The 21,373-nt window shown below is 39.3% G+C and overlaps 2 protein-coding genes across 6 annotated transcripts; one reads left to right on the top strand and one right to left on the bottom strand.

Moving 5' to 3' along the window:
- Positions 1-544: 544 nt before the first annotated feature.
- Positions 545-10,626, bottom strand: zbtb48 (zinc finger and BTB domain containing 48). 4 transcript variants are annotated; one of them, XM_013275441.3, is made up of 11 exons: positions 10,451-10,626; positions 6,548-7,254; positions 6,105-6,421; positions 5,927-6,032; positions 5,759-5,851; positions 5,586-5,672; positions 5,330-5,484; positions 5,085-5,221; positions 4,622-4,786; positions 4,401-4,489; positions 545-3,204 (listed from the first exon to the last, which is right to left on the bottom strand). In XM_013275441.3, exons 2-11 carry the CDS (start codon positions 7,229-7,231, stop codon positions 2,791-2,793), a joined length of 2,247 nt encoding a protein of 748 aa, XP_013130895.1. In that variant the 5' UTR covers positions 7,232-7,254; positions 10,451-10,626; the 3' UTR covers positions 545-2,790. The 4 variants fall into 4 exon arrangements, with proteins under 4 accessions (XP_013130895.1, XP_013130896.1, XP_005448455.1 ...); XM_013275442.3 differs by having other exon boundaries at positions 10,455-10,594; XM_005448398.4 differs by lacking the exon at positions 10,451-10,626 and adding an exon at positions 8,576-8,658.
- nol9 (nucleolar protein 9) lies at positions 8,225-20,390 on the top strand. Of its 2 annotated transcripts, none has more exons than XM_005448400.4 (13): positions 8,225-8,284; positions 12,500-13,009; positions 13,097-13,304; positions 14,397-14,527; positions 14,651-14,786; positions 15,757-15,853; positions 16,052-16,149; positions 16,731-16,898; positions 16,998-17,250; positions 17,344-17,458; positions 17,645-17,819; positions 18,328-18,461; positions 19,439-20,390. In XM_005448400.4, the coding sequence occupies exons 2-13, from the start codon at positions 12,545-12,547 to the stop codon at positions 19,556-19,558; spliced, it is 2,100 nt and encodes a 699-aa protein (XP_005448457.1). In that variant the 5' UTR covers positions 8,225-8,284; positions 12,500-12,544; the 3' UTR covers positions 19,559-20,390. The 2 variants fall into 2 exon arrangements, with proteins under 2 accessions (XP_005448457.1, XP_005448456.1); XM_005448399.4 differs by lacking the exon at positions 8,225-8,284 and adding an exon at positions 10,830-10,964.
- The last annotated feature ends 983 nt before the right edge of the window (positions 20,391-21,373 follow it).

The following is a 21,373-nucleotide window of genomic DNA, read 5'->3' as shown; positions in this document are numbered from 1 at the left end:
TAAAGGTTACAAGTAAGTGAGCTTACTAAAACTCTGAAGCTGCTGCTCGTCTCAGCTTGAGGCCTGCAGCTCAAGGCTACATTAGCTGCTACTGGCAGATAATCTGCATTATGGGTGACGTAGGCTTGGGTGAGGAGAGAAGAATTTGTGGAATAAAAACAACAATCTCTGGTTTTGCAGCAGTTTTGCTCTGAGTGGATTATTTCTTTAACAAGTAAAAGCCAAATATTTTAACAGAAACTACAAGAATCTGTTTGCATTCCAAAATCAAAAATTGATATCCAGAACTAAACAGGCATACAGCCGTATGGTTAAAAGGTTAATCCTTACCCGGAGGAATCGGTGTGCTGAGAAATCATCATAGTAGAATTTCAAGTTGGCTGCATGTGATCTTAACTTGCACTGAGTTGATTCTGTTTTTAGTGATTCTTGGGCTGCACGGCATGTCCTCATGACACTCTAGACTCTTAAACAGGGCTATATCAGCCTCTATAACCATGCATGAAGTTTTGTTTTTTTAATGTATTTCATTTAATGTTTAACGTTTTAATGTTTTCACTGTTATACGGTTTTCTTATTTATGGATATATTTGTGCTGTGATTGCTTCTGAAGTTCCTGCCTATCAGCTGCAAAAAGATCAGTGGCTCTTTGTAAACGCTAATGAGTCGTCAGTCACAACTGGAAGTGCAAAAAAAATCTCAGTTTGTTGTTGAGTAGGATATATTTTTGCTTCATTGGAAGTAGTATATTTGTGTGTTTCCATGCTGTTGTCAATACACCGTTGTTTTTTTAAGTGTTCGGTCTGTGATGTTGAACAGTTTTGTAAATACAGTATATTCTTAATCTTATTTGCTGTGTTTGTACACTGTTTCCACGGTGGCTACTATGAATTAAACTGCAGGCAGGTCTGACGTAGTTTATTCTGCTGAGTCACAATGATTTGCTCTTAGCAAGGTTGCAGCAAATATTTCAGTGAAACAGTTGACAGTAGCTTCAAAAGACTGTGAAATAAACACGAGCTCACTTAAACATAAAAGCACTTCTCAAGAAAAATTATTAACCTGTGTGACATTTTAAAAACAATCTGCACCTGTTGCATCAGGAAAACAAATTAATTTGGCCAGTAAACATCAAAGGTGCTCTAGAATTCATCCTGACGAGTTTGTCACCAAATATATAATATAAATCTAAGAAATGTTTTGAAACCATTTCCTTCAGGTGTAATTTAGTATTCTTCTATCTGGCAGCGGTTGCTGTATGTGGCCATTATGACTTTGCAGTCCCTACCATCACTGCAGAGATTTGGGACAAATATTTAACATAAATTGCTCAAAAATATGCCTTTTACCTGTTGTGATACCTTTTGCTTATTGTGAAGAGAACAAACACAAGTATTTTAATCAAACGTTTAAAACATAAACATGAAAAAAAAAAAATAATGGTTTGGAAAGTTGCAGGGAACTTTTCAGGTATTTGTTGTTCTCCAAATGTTTTACTCTGGCTAAATGTTCAGAAACCATGTGATAAGGATCATTTTTTAAACAAAAAAATATTTCATAAAAAACATTTAAAACATTCTTAAAGGAATTAAACTCTTCAAAATGAGCAACAGTTATGATGTTAGGCCCAAAAAGACTGAATATAAACTGTTCCGTTGACGTCTTGAAATGGGACCGTAACACCAGTTTGAACCACGAGATGGTGCAGTGAGTCAGTGTAGTGTTTAATCCAACACTGCGCAAAATAGTCAAGCTGGTGTTACCGTCTTACTTAGTTACTTGGTTACTTTAGTAGCTCAATGAAAATGCCTAAGCAGTTTGTTTTGGTTTGTTTTAAACTAACAGAAATATTAGATTTGTAAAAATTACAAAATAATTCCAAAAGTACATAAAACAATTCAACGCTTTTTGGAATAGACAACAGCACTAAACCTCTGGTATAATACTGCCACCTTGTGGTTAAAGTTTTTAGTTTTTTAGAGGGCATTTCAGTGTTTGTGTGGCACAAAAGGCACATCGTATCACCCAATCGGAGCATCCCAGCAGTTCTTAGTTGTCACACTTTTTGTGTTCAATTCACACGAAAAGCTAAGCCACAACTATATATTATAACGTGTATAATAATGTTTTGTTGACAAATCATTTGGGAACCACTGTCCACATTGTTTTGAGGGACCATTTTCTATTCCAGTGGAGATGGAACCTGCAAAGTTAGCATGGCCCATAGAGCCACATTAAGATGAAATACACCAGGTTAAAATAAACCCATCAAAGATGAAACAATTTTACATTCATTGTTTACATTCATGATTAGCTGTTATCACTCATCCACCTTGTGACTGCCTTTAATTTTTTTATACACTTGTGCAATTTTACTGCTCTGCAACTCTTCTATTTCAAAGAATATTAGAAGCACCCTGAAACATAATGGAGTCCAGTACAAAACCACCACCTGGAGGGACCCTAATAAAAATCACTGAACTACTACATTTGTTACACTGTAACCACACTGTAACCAAAAGTAAGAAAATGCTTTTCTGGCTGCACAGAAAATGTTCTCCTTTAATCCTATCAGCGATGTAAGGTGACACTGAGCTCCAGCTGCTGTAAGCACACTGACAAAACCTGTCTCAAGTAAACAAGCAGAAAAATAATATTTTACATTCAAACAGCATTTAAAAACATGCAATTTAATTACTCTGTGTAAACTACAGAGTGCATGAATCTGCTTTTCTTGCATGCGTGGAAGCTCAGCAGAAGCCGACTTGTTGTTTTGCACACTTGCTCGCTTCAGGTCTTGCTCTCTGACAAATTCTCAACAATTCCCTCCATGTCTATCGTGGACTCATAAGGCTCGGTAACCAGCTGTGTTTGCTGCAACACTTGCGGCACAGGGAAAGTCTGCGCAGATTCAACCTCTCCCAAGTTCTGGTTAGAAATAACCTCCTCCATCACCGCATCACTCGACTCAATCACAACCCTCACGATGCAACCAGAGGCGAGCCCTGTTGAGGAGTCAGCTCCTTGGTTTGTGGACTCCTGAGTGGACCCATCACAGATCAGCGAAGCCTCCTCCGATTTGGGAGCTTCGGTCTCGACCGGACTTCCATCCACATCTTGCACAATCACATTCCTCAGCTTCCTCTGCCGCGGGTTGTAGTTCTCAGTGCGCTTGTGAATTTGAATGTGACGCCGTAGATGTGCCTGAAGAGGAAATGTAAAAATGTGAGAGTTAGGCAATGACTTAACATGATGCAAGTGAGGGAATGCTTCAAAAAGAACACAAAAATTGTAGATATACAGTATAGTCATGTCAATCTACAGTCAAGTTTATACAAATATCCCTGTAAGTGAAAAGCTCAGACTCTACACATTATTAATATGGTCATCTCAGCCACACAGCTCCTGGCTGTGACCACAGAAGACCCACCCAAACACCTGGTGGAAGGGTCAGACATTCAGTAGAAAGTTGGCCTAAAGGGAGGGGAAAGGGACTCTAAACACCCAGTACAAATAAAGAAGGATTATGTTTAACTGTGTCTCATGCAAACTTAGTTTAGTAGAGTCCAATAATTGTAAAATGTCATACAAATACATAAACCGGTTAGAAAGATAGATATAAAGCTTTATATAGCTGATTCTTGCTGAATGACATTAAAGATTAGAAAGGTCTCTAAAGAGAATTGAATATAGGGACAGTGCACAAATTACCACACAAGTGATACAGAACTGAAATGATTATAAAAGTAATTAATAGGTAATTTAAAAAATAATAATAAAAGTAATTAATTTAATTACCTGGAACTTAGTAGGCAACTAAAGAGATGGATTATTTTTTTCGTTATACAAAAGCTTCAGTTATAAATTTTTACCAGTTTTCATATTTATGACCAAAGAACTTTGCTTTGCACTTTGTAAAACTTGCTTTTACCTTTTTTATTTCTTTTCTAAAAAAATATTTTTTTGTATGAAATAGCAGTTATAGACCAATATCACATCACAAAGCAAACAGTCTGAATTAGGACACAATAAATTCACTCAGGCACATTCACATAAGCAGGCCCCTGAAAATTGACATTTGTGTCCACTCACTCCCTATCCACAGTAGCCCGAGTGGCCTAATGCATGTGCCACTCGCCTTCTAAGATGGAGATAGCAGAATGGTGATGAATGGTAATCAAAGCTTTTGGAAAATTAGCATGGGAGACATCCTACAATAAAACCACCTCCATCAAAATTATTAATCTCTTTGTCTTCCCACTATGATTCAGTCACATTTCCTGAAATTAAATTAGGGTTAAAACTAAAACACTCAGGTGTATAATAAATCCTGTGGTAGGTTAGATTAGGGCTCTGCAAAAGGAGCTTGCTGAAGATGAAGAAACTGTGTTGGAACCAACCTGTCGAGTGAACTTGTAGCCGCAGTCTACACACTCAAACTTCCTCATGCCTTTATGACGACGCAGGTGGACACGCAGCTGCTCCCTCGCTGAAGGAGAAAAGAACGACCAGAAAATAAAAAAGAAATCACTTCAGCAGTGATTCTTTCATTAGCAGCACTTCATTCATTAGGGCACAGGTCATGAGTAACAACAAATTTATTGTAGAATCAGCATCTGACCTTTGAAAGTTTTACCGCAGATGTGACAGCAGTGGGGGCGGCCTTCCTCGTGCTTGCTGGCCTTGTGTCGGAGAAGAGCGCCTTTCTCTGTGAAGCGTTGCTCACAGACATCACAGCCAAAGGGCCGCTCGCCGGTGTGAGTCCGGTGGTGTTTATCCAGACTGGCTGGCAGTGAAATACAGAGATCAATACAAATCACAATATTTGCAGTTAAAGTAAAAGTTTGCAAAGGCAGCAAAATGGCTAAGCGATTGCTCTTAGAAGCACAAAGCACACCGGACCCCATCGATAGTAATGTAGGGACGTTTGGGTGGCACAGCATTACCTCAGAGCAAGTAGGGTCTTAGTTTGAGATGCATGAGATCTTTCTTTTGCTTCTTTTAGGCAAATTACTGATTCTAAATTTGCCACAGGGGTATGCAAGGTGAATAAAGTGCTTATGTGCAGAGAATATGGCTGTTACCTTGTGTCCTAAAGGTTTTCCCGCAGAGGTGACACTGGTATGGCCTCTCGCCACTGTGTATACGCAGATGCATGTTGAGATTGTTCTTTTGGGAGAAGGCGTGGCCACACGAGTTACAGACAAAAGGGCGCTCATTTCTGTGAGCAAGAACAAAACAGACTCAAAATAGTTTTCATTAAAACTTTAACTCTTTTACACTTTTATTCATCATCAGGAGGAAATTCACAGAAAACATGTTCTCCAACCTGTGGATAGCTTTGATATGCATCTGCAGGCCGTTTCTACTAGATGCCCGATGGCCACACTCCTCGCACACGAACGGCTTTTCTCCACGATGTTTGGCGGCTTCGTGCACACGCAGCTCCGCGCGAGTTAAGAAGGTTTTGGGACACTGGGAACACTAGAAATACAGCAACACAATCAAAACGAAAATCCCAAAAGTTTGGGTTAAAGTGAGTTTGAAATTACATACTGAAGGCGCTGCTGACTGTAGGTACTTACTGCATGTGGTTTGGGGTAACCGTGTACCTTCATCATGTGAACCGTCAAGTTTTTCTTGTACATAAACTGTTCAGGACATGTTGAACACTGCAAAATGTGATGAAGACATTCTTTATATTCACTTCAGGTTTGTGACATACTCAGTTATGCTTTTTGTTAGGTGTGTGCTGTACCTTGTGGGGCATTTCTCCTGTGTGGGTGACAGTATGCAATCGTAGAGCTTCTTTTGCATTAAATGTAGCAGAACAAGTGAGGCAGGTGTACGTCTGGAATTATAAAAGTAAAAACACTGAGGATTCTTCATAGTGAGGGTTGGAGAAAGTGTGATTTTCTTCACTCACCAGCACACTAGCACAGTCTCTCATCTCGTGTATCAAAAGGTTCTCCTTCCTGTAATACCGTTTTCCACATTTAAGACAACCGAAGGGCTTCTCCCCTGTATGCCTCCTGTGGAGATGAGACATTAGTTTACTCCTTTAACAGCATTTGGAAAGAAAAAAAAAAGGTGACACCCTGTACCTGTTGTGAACCTTGAGGTAGTATTTGCTCTTGAAGGCTTTGAAGCAGATGGGACACTGCACGGAGGCCTTCTTAGAGTCGTCCTCCATCGCCTGACCATTCTTGTTTTTGTTTGTTTGACTCTGGGCCTTGCATGTCTGTCTGGTCGACGTAGACGGGGATGTGGTTGAGGAAGCGGGCTCAGCAGCAGGCACATACTCCTCATCTGTGTCTTCGGGAATCTCCTCCGGAATACCCAAGTCATCATTATCGTCTTCTGCTTCCACTCCCCCACTTACCTGGCTAATAACATTGTCGTTAATCTGCAGCTCCGTTACCTGCAAACAACAGGAGACAGGTGTAATAAAATCCCCTATATTCCTCTTTAAAAACACACTCATTATTATCCACACAAATGCCCCGTCATTGAAATATTTTTTCATGCTTATGTTATTGTATTCTACCTCAGTTTCACCAGCTAGCTGATCTGAGTTTTGGTTTTCCTCAACAACTGCATCACCAACTTCTTTCTCCACAGGAAGAGGCGGGGTCAACTCGTTTTCAGTTGTAGGGCTCTCATCGATAGTCACTAGTCGCCTGGGGCCCTTCACTACTCGGCCAGAGCGTGTGGTGGTTGCTGCAGTAGTGGCAGCAGTGGTAAAACTGGCTGCAGCAGTATCAATGGTGGGCTCGTCTTTCGTGACTTTAATTAAATTCTTCTCTTTGACTGGGTTGATGTCTGAGGCAGACTTTCTAGGTCTACCTCTTTTACGCTTGACAGGCACAGGCTCCTTAGAGGTCTCCTTGAACTGGTGACAGCGTGTGAGTGCCTCTGGTACGCACAGGCTGGCTGCTGCCTGCTGGACTCTGTCCAGGTTGTGAGGATCCAACTTTAGCTCTCCGGTGTAGACAAAGTTTAGGAGCAGCTCCAAGCCATCGCTGGGGCATCCCTGCAGGCAGAACTCTGTTGCAGAAGGCATGTTTGACTGCTGGAGGAGTTCACTGAAGCAGGCGAGGATGTTGCGATGAGCAAGGAACACTACCCCGTCTCCCACATTCAATGCTGCATCACAAAACCTGCCCACTGCCCTCTGCTGGTTCAGGGCGGACAGGACACGTTGCGCATGGTTGCTCTCTGCTGCAGACATCCCTCCTGCTTCACTGTAGATGGCTAGTAAATGAGACACATCAAACAAAGCGTGTGGTTTAGACCAATTATCAGCAGAGCACCTAGTCAAAAAATCCACATGTCACTCTAAAAGTGCTTTACAGGATTTTGAACTGATGGTATTTTACCTGCTTCCATGTTATCATTTCTGTTAGTGCCAGTAATGAAAGATAAAACTGGGAAGATTTACTAGTATTAATAATTAGAGACCAATTGCCTTGGCAAATGTATTTTGTAAAGTGTTTGAACACAGATTTCAAAAGCATACAACAACTGATAATCAAGTTGGTTTTAAGAGTAAGTGTAATACTGATCTGTACATAAATATATATACAAATATAAGAGACAGAACACATCAGTTTTATGTGCTTTTTAGATCCGCCCAAAGCATTTGACAGAGTGAACAATCAGCTGTTTTTTAAATTGCAAAGCAGAGGGGTCGCTGCATATGTAATTAGGATTTTTGGCATTCACATCAAACTATGTGAGCTAAGTGGGTTACGGAGTATCTGAACCTTTTTCAGTATCTATTGGCTCTTTTGTGTCGTAATTGAAAACTGAAAACTACTTAAGAAATGTCAAGAAAGCTGCCTATGAGAGTTCGAGCTATGTTATAGAACAGAACTGTAAAAACTCTGTTTTTGCCTTATAGCCTGTATTTCCTCATTGAATAACCCTTAGCATCTTTTTCTCGTTTTCATAGCAAAATATAAAGGAGAGGTAACCTAAGACTTTTGCACAGTACTGTATTTGCACTGACTGAAGAATCAAGTGTGCGTGTGAGGTCAAAAAAATACATTTGAATGTGTAACCGGGTCATAAATTACATATTGTTATAATTACACAAAATGTGTTCAAAACCCCACACCATTCCTTTTATACCTGACTTTTAGGACCTCCAAGCCTGTAGTTAGCTTCATTATCAGTTAGAGCCCCTCCTAATCCTTTTCTTCTTCTTCTTCTTTGGTGCAACCTATAAATTTGGGGTACCACTTTGGCCTCTCCCCTTTTCTACAATTCCACTGTGGTAGAGGTTGGTGTAATTTCTTTTCCAACACTAATTATATCTGTATCCACCCTGATGTTTCTGATTGTGTTTTTAGTTCATTATTGTCATCTTCACCCCTGTCTTTACTAGATCCTATGAATATGTAGTACATGTGTGCCACATATGTGTGTAGGCACCGTTAATGCTAGCATGAACAGATAATTCTGGCTAGCTTGGAAAGTGTACTGGGTTGAGCTAACTCTCGTCCCAACTGTTTATATTTGGTTATAGGAGCTGGAGCGGGCAAGTTATTTACTTGGAGGTCTTTCTTTTTACCTTTCATTGTCAAACACAACGCAGGAACACACCGGGGTATTCTGGGACTCCATCCTACCTAACCATCCTACCTACCCTACCTACTCGTTATTTCTGCGCATGCGCACAACCCATTGTGAATATTTGTTATGGTTAGAGTTAGGTTACGTCCACACGTACACGGGTATTTTTGAAAACGGAGATTTTCCGTTTTCGTTTTAAAAAATAATCCCGTCCACACGTAAACGCAGAAATGAAGGAAGACGCTGCTAGGAACATGCCAAAGCGACAGGTGGCGATATATTCCTAACCGTGTAGAAATGTTGGCCAAACAGAAGTCTAGAAGCCTCGGTGGGAAATACTAAACAAAGATGGGGCATAGAAGCAGAACAGAGTCCTATGTGTGGAGGGACAGTAACTGTGTGTGTGTGTATGTAAGCATTTAAACACTGCAGAGAGTACAATTAACAGTATTGTAGAAATTCATTTCACCGAAACAATAACGTGGCGCACAGTGTGACGTCAAAAAAGGCGCACACCTTTGACGCTGTTTTCTCCGTTTTCCTCGTCCACACGTAAATGCAAAAACGGAGTTTTCGAAAATATCCACCCTGGCAGGCGTTTTTAGAAATCTCCGTTTTCAGTGACCGAAAACGCCGTTTACGTGTGGACGAAAGGTGCAAACGCATAGAAAAATCTGCGTTTTCAAAAATACCCGGGTACGTGTGGACGTAGCCCCAGTCACAAGTCACCGTCAAATTATAATACGGGTAGGACCATTTGCCAAAGTAGGACGGTTTCTAAGAACACCGGCTACAAACGCAGGTATCTCACCAAAAGGAATTCTAATGAATAAAATATTTTAAAACATTAAAAACAGTATTTAAAAAGGCTTTAAGTAGTATTTTTAAGCAACAATCACACTGAGGAATTACAAGACGAGACTGACATATGTACTATACCGCAGGATGTGTTCAGTCGACTGTCTGACTTTAAAATGCTCGATTATATTATATCTTAAACAAATTCTATCAACTTTTTTATCAGCTCAATTTAAACGATTAAAATCCCAAAGATGCTGAGATTATAAACATATACATAAAGCAGAAGCAACAAATATAATATTGTGCTTATCAAATAAAAGTATCTTTGATGTTTTCCGACTGAAAAAAACCCTGAAATCATTATAAATCATAATTACTAGAGATTTGTAAACATTACTGATAGTATTATTATTTAATGCAAAGATTTTTAAGTCTATTCATTGTTAAGGTTTCTTGCAAAAATAACAAAATGTATATGTTGGTTCCAGCTCTTTAGATGTGAGGATGTTTGCAGCTTTTATTTATCTTATATGACAAGAGACAGAACACAATTAGTTTATGAATTGTGAGATAAAGCAAGCTGCTGGTGTTCGATTTAAGGAAACTGGGATGAACACGTTGCACCTTTTTAATCCATTTTAGGAGAAAACAAAAAAAACAATTACAAAAAAATCATATAGCTAATAGCAGTAATTATTTGTGTGCACTAGTTTTATTTTTAATACTACAAGTACATTTTCCTGATTATACTCCTTACATTGATTTTACTTGCTGGATTTGTATTTTTATTAATTTAAATAACTAAAGGTATTTAAAAAATAAATAACTAAAACTATCCAACACTGCTGATTATTTGACAGTATAAAAATATTCTTAAAAAACATTTTAAAGTATGTACTGAGCATAGCTCTTAATATTAGATGGACAAATTAAATAATCCTTAGATTTAAATTTGTGTCCTTATATTTACAACATTTATTGAGCTGCCTTTAAAATAAAGTCTAAACACACCCTAGTGCATTTTCAGTGTACATATTCGAAAAAGCATTCGTGAATAATTGCAAACTCCCACCTACTTTGCACTTCCACGTTTAGTTCCTAGCACATCTCTTTAAAGACGCTCCCTTAGCGCGCTGTCCAGCAGACAGCTACAGCTTCAGCTCGCGTTTGAATTATCGATTAAAAACTAAGTAAACACGACGAGCCTCTCTGTAATCTGCACACGATCCGGGCGTAACATGAGCAGAGTGATAAAACAGAAAAGCCTAGCTTCGTGCACCTTGTTTTCGTTTCTTGTAGGCCCCTAAAAAGTGCGAAGTGAACAGGATGTGACGCTGTTTATGCGACCGCACTCCGGGAATGTTTTATGTCGTACAATATTAAAATATTAACGATCACATGAATCAAAATCTGAGACGTAACCAGATTCTTACTCGTGGCTCCATTTGTCTGTAATATTATCGACGTATTGAAAAAATACTAAAAAAGTACATTAAGTTGTTAGACGCTTCTTTTAGCAGATAATAACACTTCGGGTAAAGTCATAGTTGACCATCTGGACTGGCGTCTGTTTGCGGCTCACACATGTAAGTATTAGCCTGTTAGCACCGTTGCAATTACAAGTGACCAGCTCTTTAGTGTCTCTTAAAATAATTATAAACATTACCTGTGCATGTTCGCAACCAAAGCACAGGGATTATAACTACAGCTTTGTGCCATCTGTTTTAAAGCAACGTTTTCTCGGGAAGCAACCACCTTAGCTAGCAGCTAATGCTAGTTGTTGAGGCGGTGGTAGGTGAAGTTGGTCGTGATAACTTCAACCCAAGTTTAAAATTGAGGTTGCATTGTTGTCATACTGCGTGAAGGTGATTTTATTCATTGCCCTGTTCACATTTTGAGAGATTAAATTGTGGAAAACCGACATAATTGGCTTTAGTTTTCATTTATATTGAGCTGTGGCTGGAAAAGAAAGCTAGCTCTGGCTAACGGATATGTTAAAACAAGACTATTATCAGGATTATTTAACCTAAGAGAAGATGTACTGTATTCATCACAAACATCGAGTAGTTCCTGTGTTACAGCAGCCGAAACAGTAAACACAATTTTTAAATGAATAACGTAAACAAAGAGTAACCTGAAGTAGTGCAGCTGTGTTCATGGGCTTTTGAGTTTTTGTAAGTGGCCTTCAATGTTTGTTTAATATGGTTATCTGGTCTATGGTATAAATGCTGTGAACCTGCATATGAAACTGAGCCTGCATGACTTAATTTTAAATGATGGAGTGTTGATGTAAATTTCTGTGCCTTGTCATTTTAAAATAAAAATAAACATAATAAAAACAGCCTTACTGTCTTATAAAGACTCACAGTCTTATACAATGACTCAAAGAGGTGAAAAATACTTAAGTTAGATCAAATGTAAAAAAACAAAACCCTAATATCGCCTACAACATTGGGGGAAAACGTCCCTTAGGAATAACACATGTAAAAACTTGTGTTGTGAGCTCCAGTAGATTTGTTTAAGATAACATAAGATAACCTTTATTAGTCCCACACGTGGGAACCGCAGCCTACCACTGAAGGAGCTAGTCAGTGCTGTGAGTCTCCTGCATGGGGTAGGAGATGTTGTCCAGCAGGGATGGCAGCTTAGCCACCCTTCTCCTTTCACTCACCAGCTCCTCTGTGTGTGTGTGTGTGTGTGTGTGTGTGTGTGTGTTGTGATCAGCTGACTTGCGCCACTGCTACTCTGACATTTACTGCTCTTTGTGGATTTAACTGAACTCAATAAGATATAAGCAGACAAGTCAGCTTAAGCATAAACAGTCTGCTACCTGTGATGGAAGCTAAAACTGATGTTTAACACCATAGCGGGAACTTGACTGCAACAGTTTCAACCCATAAATACCCAGGCATCAGGATAGATGAACACTTATTAAAAATAACTGAAGATTATTATAATAATAACTATCATATTATTACAATAAAAATCTCTGTGCAAAAGTTAAATGCCATGAAGTAAAGTTGCTCTTTAAGTAAACTAGATGGGTTCCACAGAACTAAACTAATAATAGCTTGAGTGTAAATGCTTTGTTTCCATTAAAAGTGCATCTTTTTCTTTGCAGGTTCACCTTTTCATTTTTCTTGTACCTGAATGACTGCTGACAATCATGAAAGTGAACAAACACGCAGAGGTAAAACATAAATCTCACAAATGGAAAGATGCGAAGGGAAAACGGTGCAGACCTCCTGTCAGTTCCTCTAATGTAAACTCTAGCCCTGTGGTGATCAGCATGGTGAAGGACCACCAGGAGTCTGTAAGGAAAAAACCATCTGTAAAGAGGCTGAAAAATAAAGTGAAGTCTGTCTCTAACCACAAGAATGGCTCTTCTGAGTCTGGAATTAAGAAGACACATGCTCAGGCTAATGGAAGCTCAGTGTTTACCATAGACAATGACTCAAATGACTCACAGGACTGGAAGGAGTATTCCCAGTCAGTGCATGGGAACGGTATGGAGACCTCAGATAACACTGAGGATGTCCGGAGAGGTAGATTGGAGGGAGAGGCTCTGCATCACTGTGCGCAGAGAGACGATCGACAGAACCGCACAGTACTTGTCATGCAGAAGGATCAGGTATGCATCAGTTGATTTTTAGTTGGACATGTAGATGTTTAATCTGATTCCAATTCATTTCTGTGACTAATCATGTCTTACCTGCAGACGCTGTGTTTCCGCGGGAAGTGCCTTCTGACCTGTCTTTATGGTCGTGTAGAAGTTATGGGATTTACCATCGAAGAGGGTCAGCAGTCATATTCGCTTTTCTCCCCAGCGTCACATTGTCCACTGAGTATTAGAGGATTAGAAAGCATCAGAGCGTTGGAAAGTAGAAACGAGGCATCACACATCCTCCAAAAGTATCTTCCACAAGGTGAGCAGCACACTTTTTCTTTTATGTTTGAAGTTAGGCATTTGTATTGGTTTTTCAGTTAAAATATAGCACTAGGAAGTCTGATTGGTTAGAATTCATATCATATAGGCAAAAATCCTGTGAATTCTACATAGCTGGACCTTATTTCTCTTTGCAAAGTCTAGATTTTTTTAGGCTAATAATTCTATAATAATAATTATAATTTCTTTACCCCACCTTTTGGACTGCAATGCATGTTTGCAGACAGTCTTAAGTGAAATGTAAACAACAGAAAATGAGCTAAGGGTGTCCTGTGAAGCATTTCTAACTTTCTCCGTTAGCCCAGGCTTTCTGCTTCAGTTTCTGTGCACACTCACACTAAAAGAGGATGTTTACTCTTTGAGTGCTTATTGTTTGAGTCATAAATATGAGACGAACTAGTAATGGAGATGTGTAAAAACAGTAAAACTGTAGTTTGTGCAGCTATAATGTTATAGCAGAGCTTCTTTTAGTAGTGTTGGTAATATACAACTCAAGGCTGCATTTATAAAACATCCCTTTTTTTCATATATAACACAACAACAGTCACCTCAAGGCCCTTTATATTGCAAGGTAAAGCCCCCTACAATAAAAGAGAGAAATCCTTAACAAGCAGACAACCTTCCGTATGAGCAAGCACTTGGTGACAGTGGAAAAGAAAACTCCTTTTTAAGAAGAAGAAACAGGCAGAATCAGGCTCAGCGAGGGGCAGCCATCTGCCATGGCCGGTTGGTTAATTGGGGAAGAAGACCGTATAAAAGACTTGCTATGGGAGAGAGCCATAGATTAATAATAACTAATGATTAAATGCAAAGTGGTGTACAAAAACATGGCAAATACACTGTAAATAAATTGTAACAATTGTGACATGTACACATATGATTTTAAACAGAAACTGTGATGATTATGATTTGATTTGAGCATCTTTATTATTTTCTTTGAGAGGAAGTTTTAATAAAGATATATGTATCATACAACACAGAGACTGATGTAGCTATATCAGTAAAATACTGAATATATAGTATTAGAACGTGTTTTTCTGACTTTAAATTGCTATGAATATGCATTTTGCAGCATCACGAAAGAAGCTGTTAAAAAGCATAACAACAAATTCGTCCATCATCCTGCTGGAACCCATCGAGACGCCTATGACACGGTTTCTTTCCAGCTTTCCAGATCTCAGCGAATTGTTCAACCTCCCCATGGTAAGGTGGCAGATATGTTCACACTTGGCTATAGTCACCAAAGCTGACAAAGTTCAACATAATTTACATGCAGATTACTGTTAAATATGATCTAAAAAGCTTCTCCTCACTGCTTGTTTGCAGACTGAAATCATGTCAGCTGTTCTTGACACTCCACTCAATGGTTTGGGTATGATTCCTCTCGACAGCAACATTGAAGGGCTGAAAATGTCGAAGAGCTACAGACATGCTCTTAACACAGTAGTCAGTGTGTGCAAAGGTAACCCACTTTTAGAAGTGCCGAATTATACATGAGTCACTTTTATGCTACAAGGCTAAATTTATACCCTTTTTGTAACCCTTACACACACACACACACACACACACACACACACACACACTGAGAATAGTACTGAATAAAGTTCATTGTATCATAATCATTTAAAATTCTTTGGGTTTATTAATTAAAATTAAGTAAAATAAAACATCAGAGGCACAAGTTTAGAGACTCGTTTGGTCCTTAAGTGGCCGTCTTTTGTGCTTTTTGCTTTATTTTATTTTTTGTTTGAGTATTTATTTCATAAAGTATCATGTTAGCTCTTCTAAAGAGTTTTAATTCTGGATGGATTATTGTTCTGTCATGTTTTGGGGTGGCTGTAGCTCAGGTAGTAAAGCAGGTCACCTACAAACGAAGTATCCTTGGGCAAGATACTAACCCCATGTTTCTCTGATGCATCCATCGGAGTATGAATGTGTGTGAATGTTTGATAGGAAACACTTAGAGACAGTGTAGAAGAAAGTGTGTGTATGACTGGGTGAAGTTGTGCAAAGCGCTTTTAGTGCTCAGGATAGAAAAGCACTCTGTAAGAACGGTCCATTTACTAGTTCAAAACAAGGAGGTTTAGTTATCAGGGTTCCTAAAAGGGTTCATATAAGAACTTAACAGATACCAAATGTAACTTAACTGACTTCAGTAGAAAGTGTTTCACACTCTGAGGGCTTTAACAGTAAATTGGTCAGTTGCTGAGAATTACCAGTCACAGTTATTGTGTTGGTTTAACAGTGATCAGCAGAAAAACAGAATATAATAGTCAGTGTAAGTTTTGCTCTTCACTCTTAGTGGGAGTGCTGCAGAATTGTTCTGTAACTGAATCGAACCACAGACGTTTATGTGATAAGAACATACATAACAAAACAAAATGCTCACTTTGGTTGCTTTCATGAAAACTTGACATGGTTTTCATTGACAGGAGACATAGATGGCTGTCCTGTTATCCTGGTGTGCGGGACCAAGAATGTTGGAAAGTCAACATTTATCCGCGTGCTCATTAACACCTTGCTGAATTAGTAAGTTTCTCACTAACTACGGTTTTTATAATGTCCTGTTCACTATGTCATTGGTCCTGCTCTGGTCCTCTCTCTATCCTCTTTATTGTAATGTTTAGTTTGCTTTGGTTGACATTTACACAAGGGTCTTTACAGCCTACAAACATCTCTGCGGGTCATTTAAAGTGGAGAATAACAATACGTTTTGTTTTCCTTTAGCACTGCTAGTGTCGAATATTTGGAAGGTGACCTCGGTCAAACAGAATTCACCCCTGCTGGTTGCCTGTCTCTCCTCACTGTCAGAGAACCCCTTTTAGGTATGTTTCAATCCTCATATGTTCAAAAAACATTGTTTTTTATTTAAAATACTATATTAAACATAGCGCGTTCACATCTTTACAACTGGGGCTAAATTATTAACAACAATGTGTTGGAAGAGCCTTTCCTTGGTTACCTTAGATTAAAGATTGGAAAGATTGGAAATACTAGGAGTAAAAGTGTTAGCCTTTCAGCTTCTTTTAAACCTACTATGTAACATGTGAGAATCATGTGTGATTCAAAATGCAATGTCAAAATTGTTATTTTATGGTGGGTTTTGTGTAGAATTATGCCTTTATAGTTCAATTCGATTCAGTTTTATTTATACATGGCCAAATCAACAGTCGCCTCAAGGTGCTTTATATTGTAAGGTAGACCCTACAATAATACGTACAGAGAAAAACCCAACAATCATATGACCCCCTATGAGCGAGCACTTTGGCAACAATGGGAAGGAAAAACTCCCTTTTAACAGGAAGAAACCTCCAGCAGAACCAGGCTCTATAGTGTTTCCTTCATTTCTGACTCCTGCTTGAATAGTAAGAGTGGATTAAAAGACTTACAATGAGCTGCTTTGCAGGTCCTCCTTTCACACATCAGCAGACTCCAGACCACATGATCTACTACGGTCAGTCATCGTGCGACTCAGACCTGGATCGATATATGGAATCTCTTAAATCCTTATGGTGCAGAAGATCCCAGACCAGAGAGGCTCCGATTATTATCAACACCATGGGCTGGGTCAAAGGTCAGTGTGAGCTCCCTTCTGTGACATCAGTGAAACAATGTAGGGGAATTTAAATACACTAATAATAAAAAATGTGTCTGAATGTGTTTCTGTTCACAGGATTTGGATTCCAGCTGCTGGTTGACATGATCCGCTTCTTCCCAGTTTCCCATGTTGTCCAGCTCAGTCACAGTGGTATCCTTCAGTGCCCCGCCCTCACTCCAGACTTTCTGAGGACAGCAAATGGCTTTCAGACTCACCCACCCGCTCAGACCGCTCTGGATGAGTTTACAGAAAGCCACAGCCCCCCAAGGATCTACAGTCACATAGGTGTACAAGCAGAGTTTCAAGGAGTTGGGAGTCAAGGAACAGCGTAAGTACACCACTGCACCACCATTATTAATATACTGGTGTAAAAACATTATTCCAAACTCTTGGCTACATCTCATATTGCTGCATTTGACAGGAAACACCAGCGTAGCAATGAGCAGAGGGATCTATCTCTCCTGGCCTATCTGAGTCAGCTGCAGTCTCCGGACCCTGGACCAGTCAGACCTCTGCACAGCCTCACACCATACCAGGTACACAAGAAGCACATGACTCTCTGATCACAGTCTATACATATATGAATACAATTCATGACATGGGAAATGGCTGTCTATGCTCCAGTTTTGGTTTAAACCTCCTTAACCTGCAAACTGTTTTTAAAGATGTATTTGTGTATTTATTAAGCAACCACCTAACAATTTTTCTTGCTAAACCCACAGGTTCCACACACAGCGGTTGTGTTAGGTGTGACCCACTGCGACGTGGTGCCCTCGCACACCTTTCATGCTACCACTGGTAGTCTAGTAGGACTCTGCTGCCTGGCAGAGAAAGTGTCAAGCAAGGGAGGTCCAGTCTTTCTTTCCCAGGCACCCATCTGCCCATGTGTGGGATTTGGTACGTGTCCTTTCTGAGTTATGGTGTTGACTTTGGCTTTACTTCCTCATTGACTGAAACATTTTTATCAAGTTAAAAATGTATGTTGCTGATATCTTTTTAAAAAAAGCTCAAGTTATTGTTACTGCCACAATAAACTGGCTTTTCAGTTTATTGAAGCGTTCTTTCTTTTTAGTAACTGGTCAGAAAAATAAGATTATATGTAATTGGGGTGGTGGTCCAAAAAGTCTAGGAAAGAAGGAAATAAAAATATTTGTGAAGAGCTAAAAACTTTTTGTAGATTATGTAGTGAAGACTTTATTCCATAAACTGAATTTTCAGCACCAGATTCAATTCTTAAGATCGTGAATAAAGAAACAAATTTATTATATGTAATAGATAAGAGCACCCAAATCCATTTGACAATTTTACAATTCTTGTGCAGTTCTAAATTCACTCCGACTAATTTGAAGTTGGGGAGAATTAAAGAGTCGTTATGTCGTTATATTTACTTGATACTGTCTTCCAGGGGTCCTCCGAGCTATTGACATGGCACGGGGTCTGTACTTCCTGCTGACGCCTATAGAGCCGTCAGTTCTGCGCAAAGTCAACTGTCTCCTCTTAGGAGCAATTTCAATGCCTCCATGTATCCTCACAACACAGGTCAGATCCTTTTTCATGTTTTTCATTTTGTATTCATGTTATGAAAAATGTTTTCAGTTGCTGAAAAGTCAGTTCAGGCTTTTCTACTTTAAAGCCATGTTGTTATAATAAATGCAGTTAATGAGCATTGCCTTGTTGGAACATGCAAGCCCCGCCGCCTTAAAAACGATACCATCTGAAAGGGCTCATGTGTTGCTCTAAAACTTGTATGGACCTTGCAGCACTGGTGGTGCCTTTCCAGATGTGCAGGCTGTTTTATCTGTAGGCACAAGTGCACCTCTATAGCATTAGAGATGAAGGCTCCTTAAGTGAGCACTGATAACAACCCAGGTGGTACCTGAGGACTTGGTGTTCATGTTTTCACCCCAAAAAAGCCAAAATTTGGTTCATCTGACCACAGAACAGTTTTCCACTTCTCCATTAGTTCATTTTAAATGAGAGAAGATGGAGACATTGCTCGATCACGTTCACATATGGCTTCTTCTTTGCATAATGGAGCTTTAACCTAGATGGCACAGTGAACTGTGTCCAAGCCCACGTAGTGATTTCCATGACAGAATTATGTCTTCTTTTTTATTTAATGCACTGCTCCCTGAGGGCCCGACTATCACAGGCATGTAGATGATGAGATGTTTTACGTCTTTACAGTTTTGCTCCAACTGTTTCTTTTTAGTGTTACTTACTTTTCCAGACTTTTGTTCATCCGTCCCAGTTTCTTTTGAGATCTGTTGCTGCCATTAAATTTAAAAATCAGATTTAAAAAACAGTTTTTCATCAAATAGTAAAATGTATCAGTTTAAACATTTGATATGTTTTTCTTTGATCTGTTGTGAATAAAATCAGTTGCATTCTGTTTTTATGTACATTTATTTACATTCAGAGTTCCAAAGTTCTCAGATCTGGAGTTGTGTATAACTATATCTAAAGATGACATTACTGTTCTATTGTGACCTGTAGTGTCTTTGTCTCTATTTCAGCCGGGCATTGACGTGGAGATGCCCTATATAACTACAAAGTACAGTTTTGATCTCACTGGAGCAGGAAAGCTGCGAGTCTTCAAGGGAATGACAAGGCCCAGTCAAGTGGGCATGCAGTGACATTTCTGCAGCATGTTATTGCCCTTTACATTTCATCAGTCAGCGCTGGCCTTTGAATGTACAGAACTGAGGTTGAGGTGGGACACTTCATACTCTGACCTTACTGGAGTTCTTTTTTGAGAGCCCTCGCCATATCTTGGAACCTGAAACTGTATGTTTGTTTGATGCTGTGAAGGCGCTTAGGTGTTTTCTCTCACATGGACAGTAAAATAACACAACACATTATAGTCAAAGCTTTTGATTGATGGTTCTTTTTCTTCTTTTTTCGTTTTTTGTAGATGACATTCCAAATCTTAAATGCCTGCCAGATAATAAACGTGAAGCAGGTTCGTTTCCAGACTATGTGGTTCTTACCTTCACCAGCTATTTAGAGCATCGTGAATGGTGGTTGTTACAGCTGCTTTGATATTTAAATATCATAATCATATATCCATGTAGAGTTCAAACGGTTTAATAGCAATTTAATTTATCACTGTGTGCAGTATTTTTGCCTGATCCAGACAAGTAGCTTTTCATGTTGGCGGCTGTTTTGTTATAAAGTATCCACTTCCCGCGCTTTCCGTGTTGTTTTCCCTTCCATCCAACAAAAAAATAAAGAAGAGGACAGGATGCAGTTATGAAGATGTCTTTCACATGAGCTCAGTTGAATTTGCAAAGAAAACCCAACAAGGACAATGCCCGTGTTGTGTTTGTACACCAATCAAAGCCTTTACTGAAGTGTCTCCATTTTTATTGCCCTCTTTTGCATTTGTTACTTAAGGCCATTCAAGAGGTTTTGTTTACAGTTCCTTATGTTGACCTATGTGGGATGAAAATAAAGAGCTTGTTTCTAGATGTTTGGCTTTTTCCCCTCAAGGGGGCAGCAGATAATTATGTTGCAACTTTGTTTTGAACAGCAGAAGAACTCTAGCCTGTAATAAGGTTGTAATTCTGTTAAACTATAATGTCTCGTAATAAATTTATGATGCAAATTAAGATTAAGGAAGAAGATCGCTGGACCGAGATGCTGCTGCACGAAGACTGACCTTTATCTTATCTCGGTGGAAGGACTGAAGGACTGTAAGGACTCGGCCGTAAACAACCGGTCACGCAGTGGAGAATTGCTAATTTGTTAAGTGGGCTGTTTTAACATCCCCTTTCTGCCCCCTCGCTCGTCTTTGTTCACCGTTGCCCCCCTCTTTATTTGAGGGTGGGAGCGCACAAACACAGCACAGCTACATTTTGGCAGAGTCATTGTTTTGGCTTTGTCACGTCAGATGTTTTCCTCTAGACCTCATGCAACCCAGAGCCCACTGTAGATGTGCCACTAGGCAGTCTACATGAAACTGTAGGGATATATTTCAGTTCAGAGTACATTTAAATGCATGTAAAGTCTCATCAGTAGTGCACATGCCACACATCTCAAAAAACAAACCAGAAATGTGATTTAAGATAACATAGATGCAATCCCCTATTTCAGTTCTAAGGTTTTGCATATCAGGACATAATGAAAATCAACTTGTTTTATCAAAAGTTTAAATATGTTAATAATTATGCCATTGTTTATTTGCAAAAAAAAGCCAAAATGCAGAACCGGTGTGTGAAAAAACTAAGTGCACCCATGATTCATTAGCAGTAATTGAGTATTTGTTTTCTGTATGACTTTATCCCTCTCTGACAGCATTGTGGAGAAATTTTGGCCCAGTCTTTACAATGTTGCCTCAGTTCACTGAGGTTTGCGGGTATTTGTTTATGAACAGCTCTCTTAAGGTCCCACCACAGTATCTTAATCATGTTGAGGTCTGAACTTTGACTTTGCCATTGCAACACCTTGAC

Source organism: Oreochromis niloticus, linkage group LG20 (genome assembly GCF_001858045.2).
Source record: "Oreochromis niloticus isolate F11D_XX linkage group LG20, O_niloticus_UMD_NMBU, whole genome shotgun sequence".
Lineage (NCBI taxonomy): Eukaryota > Metazoa > Chordata > Actinopteri > Cichliformes > Cichlidae > Oreochromis > Oreochromis niloticus.
The sequence above is the reverse complement of the archived record's forward strand: the minus strand, read 5'-3'. Positions and strand labels throughout refer to the sequence as shown.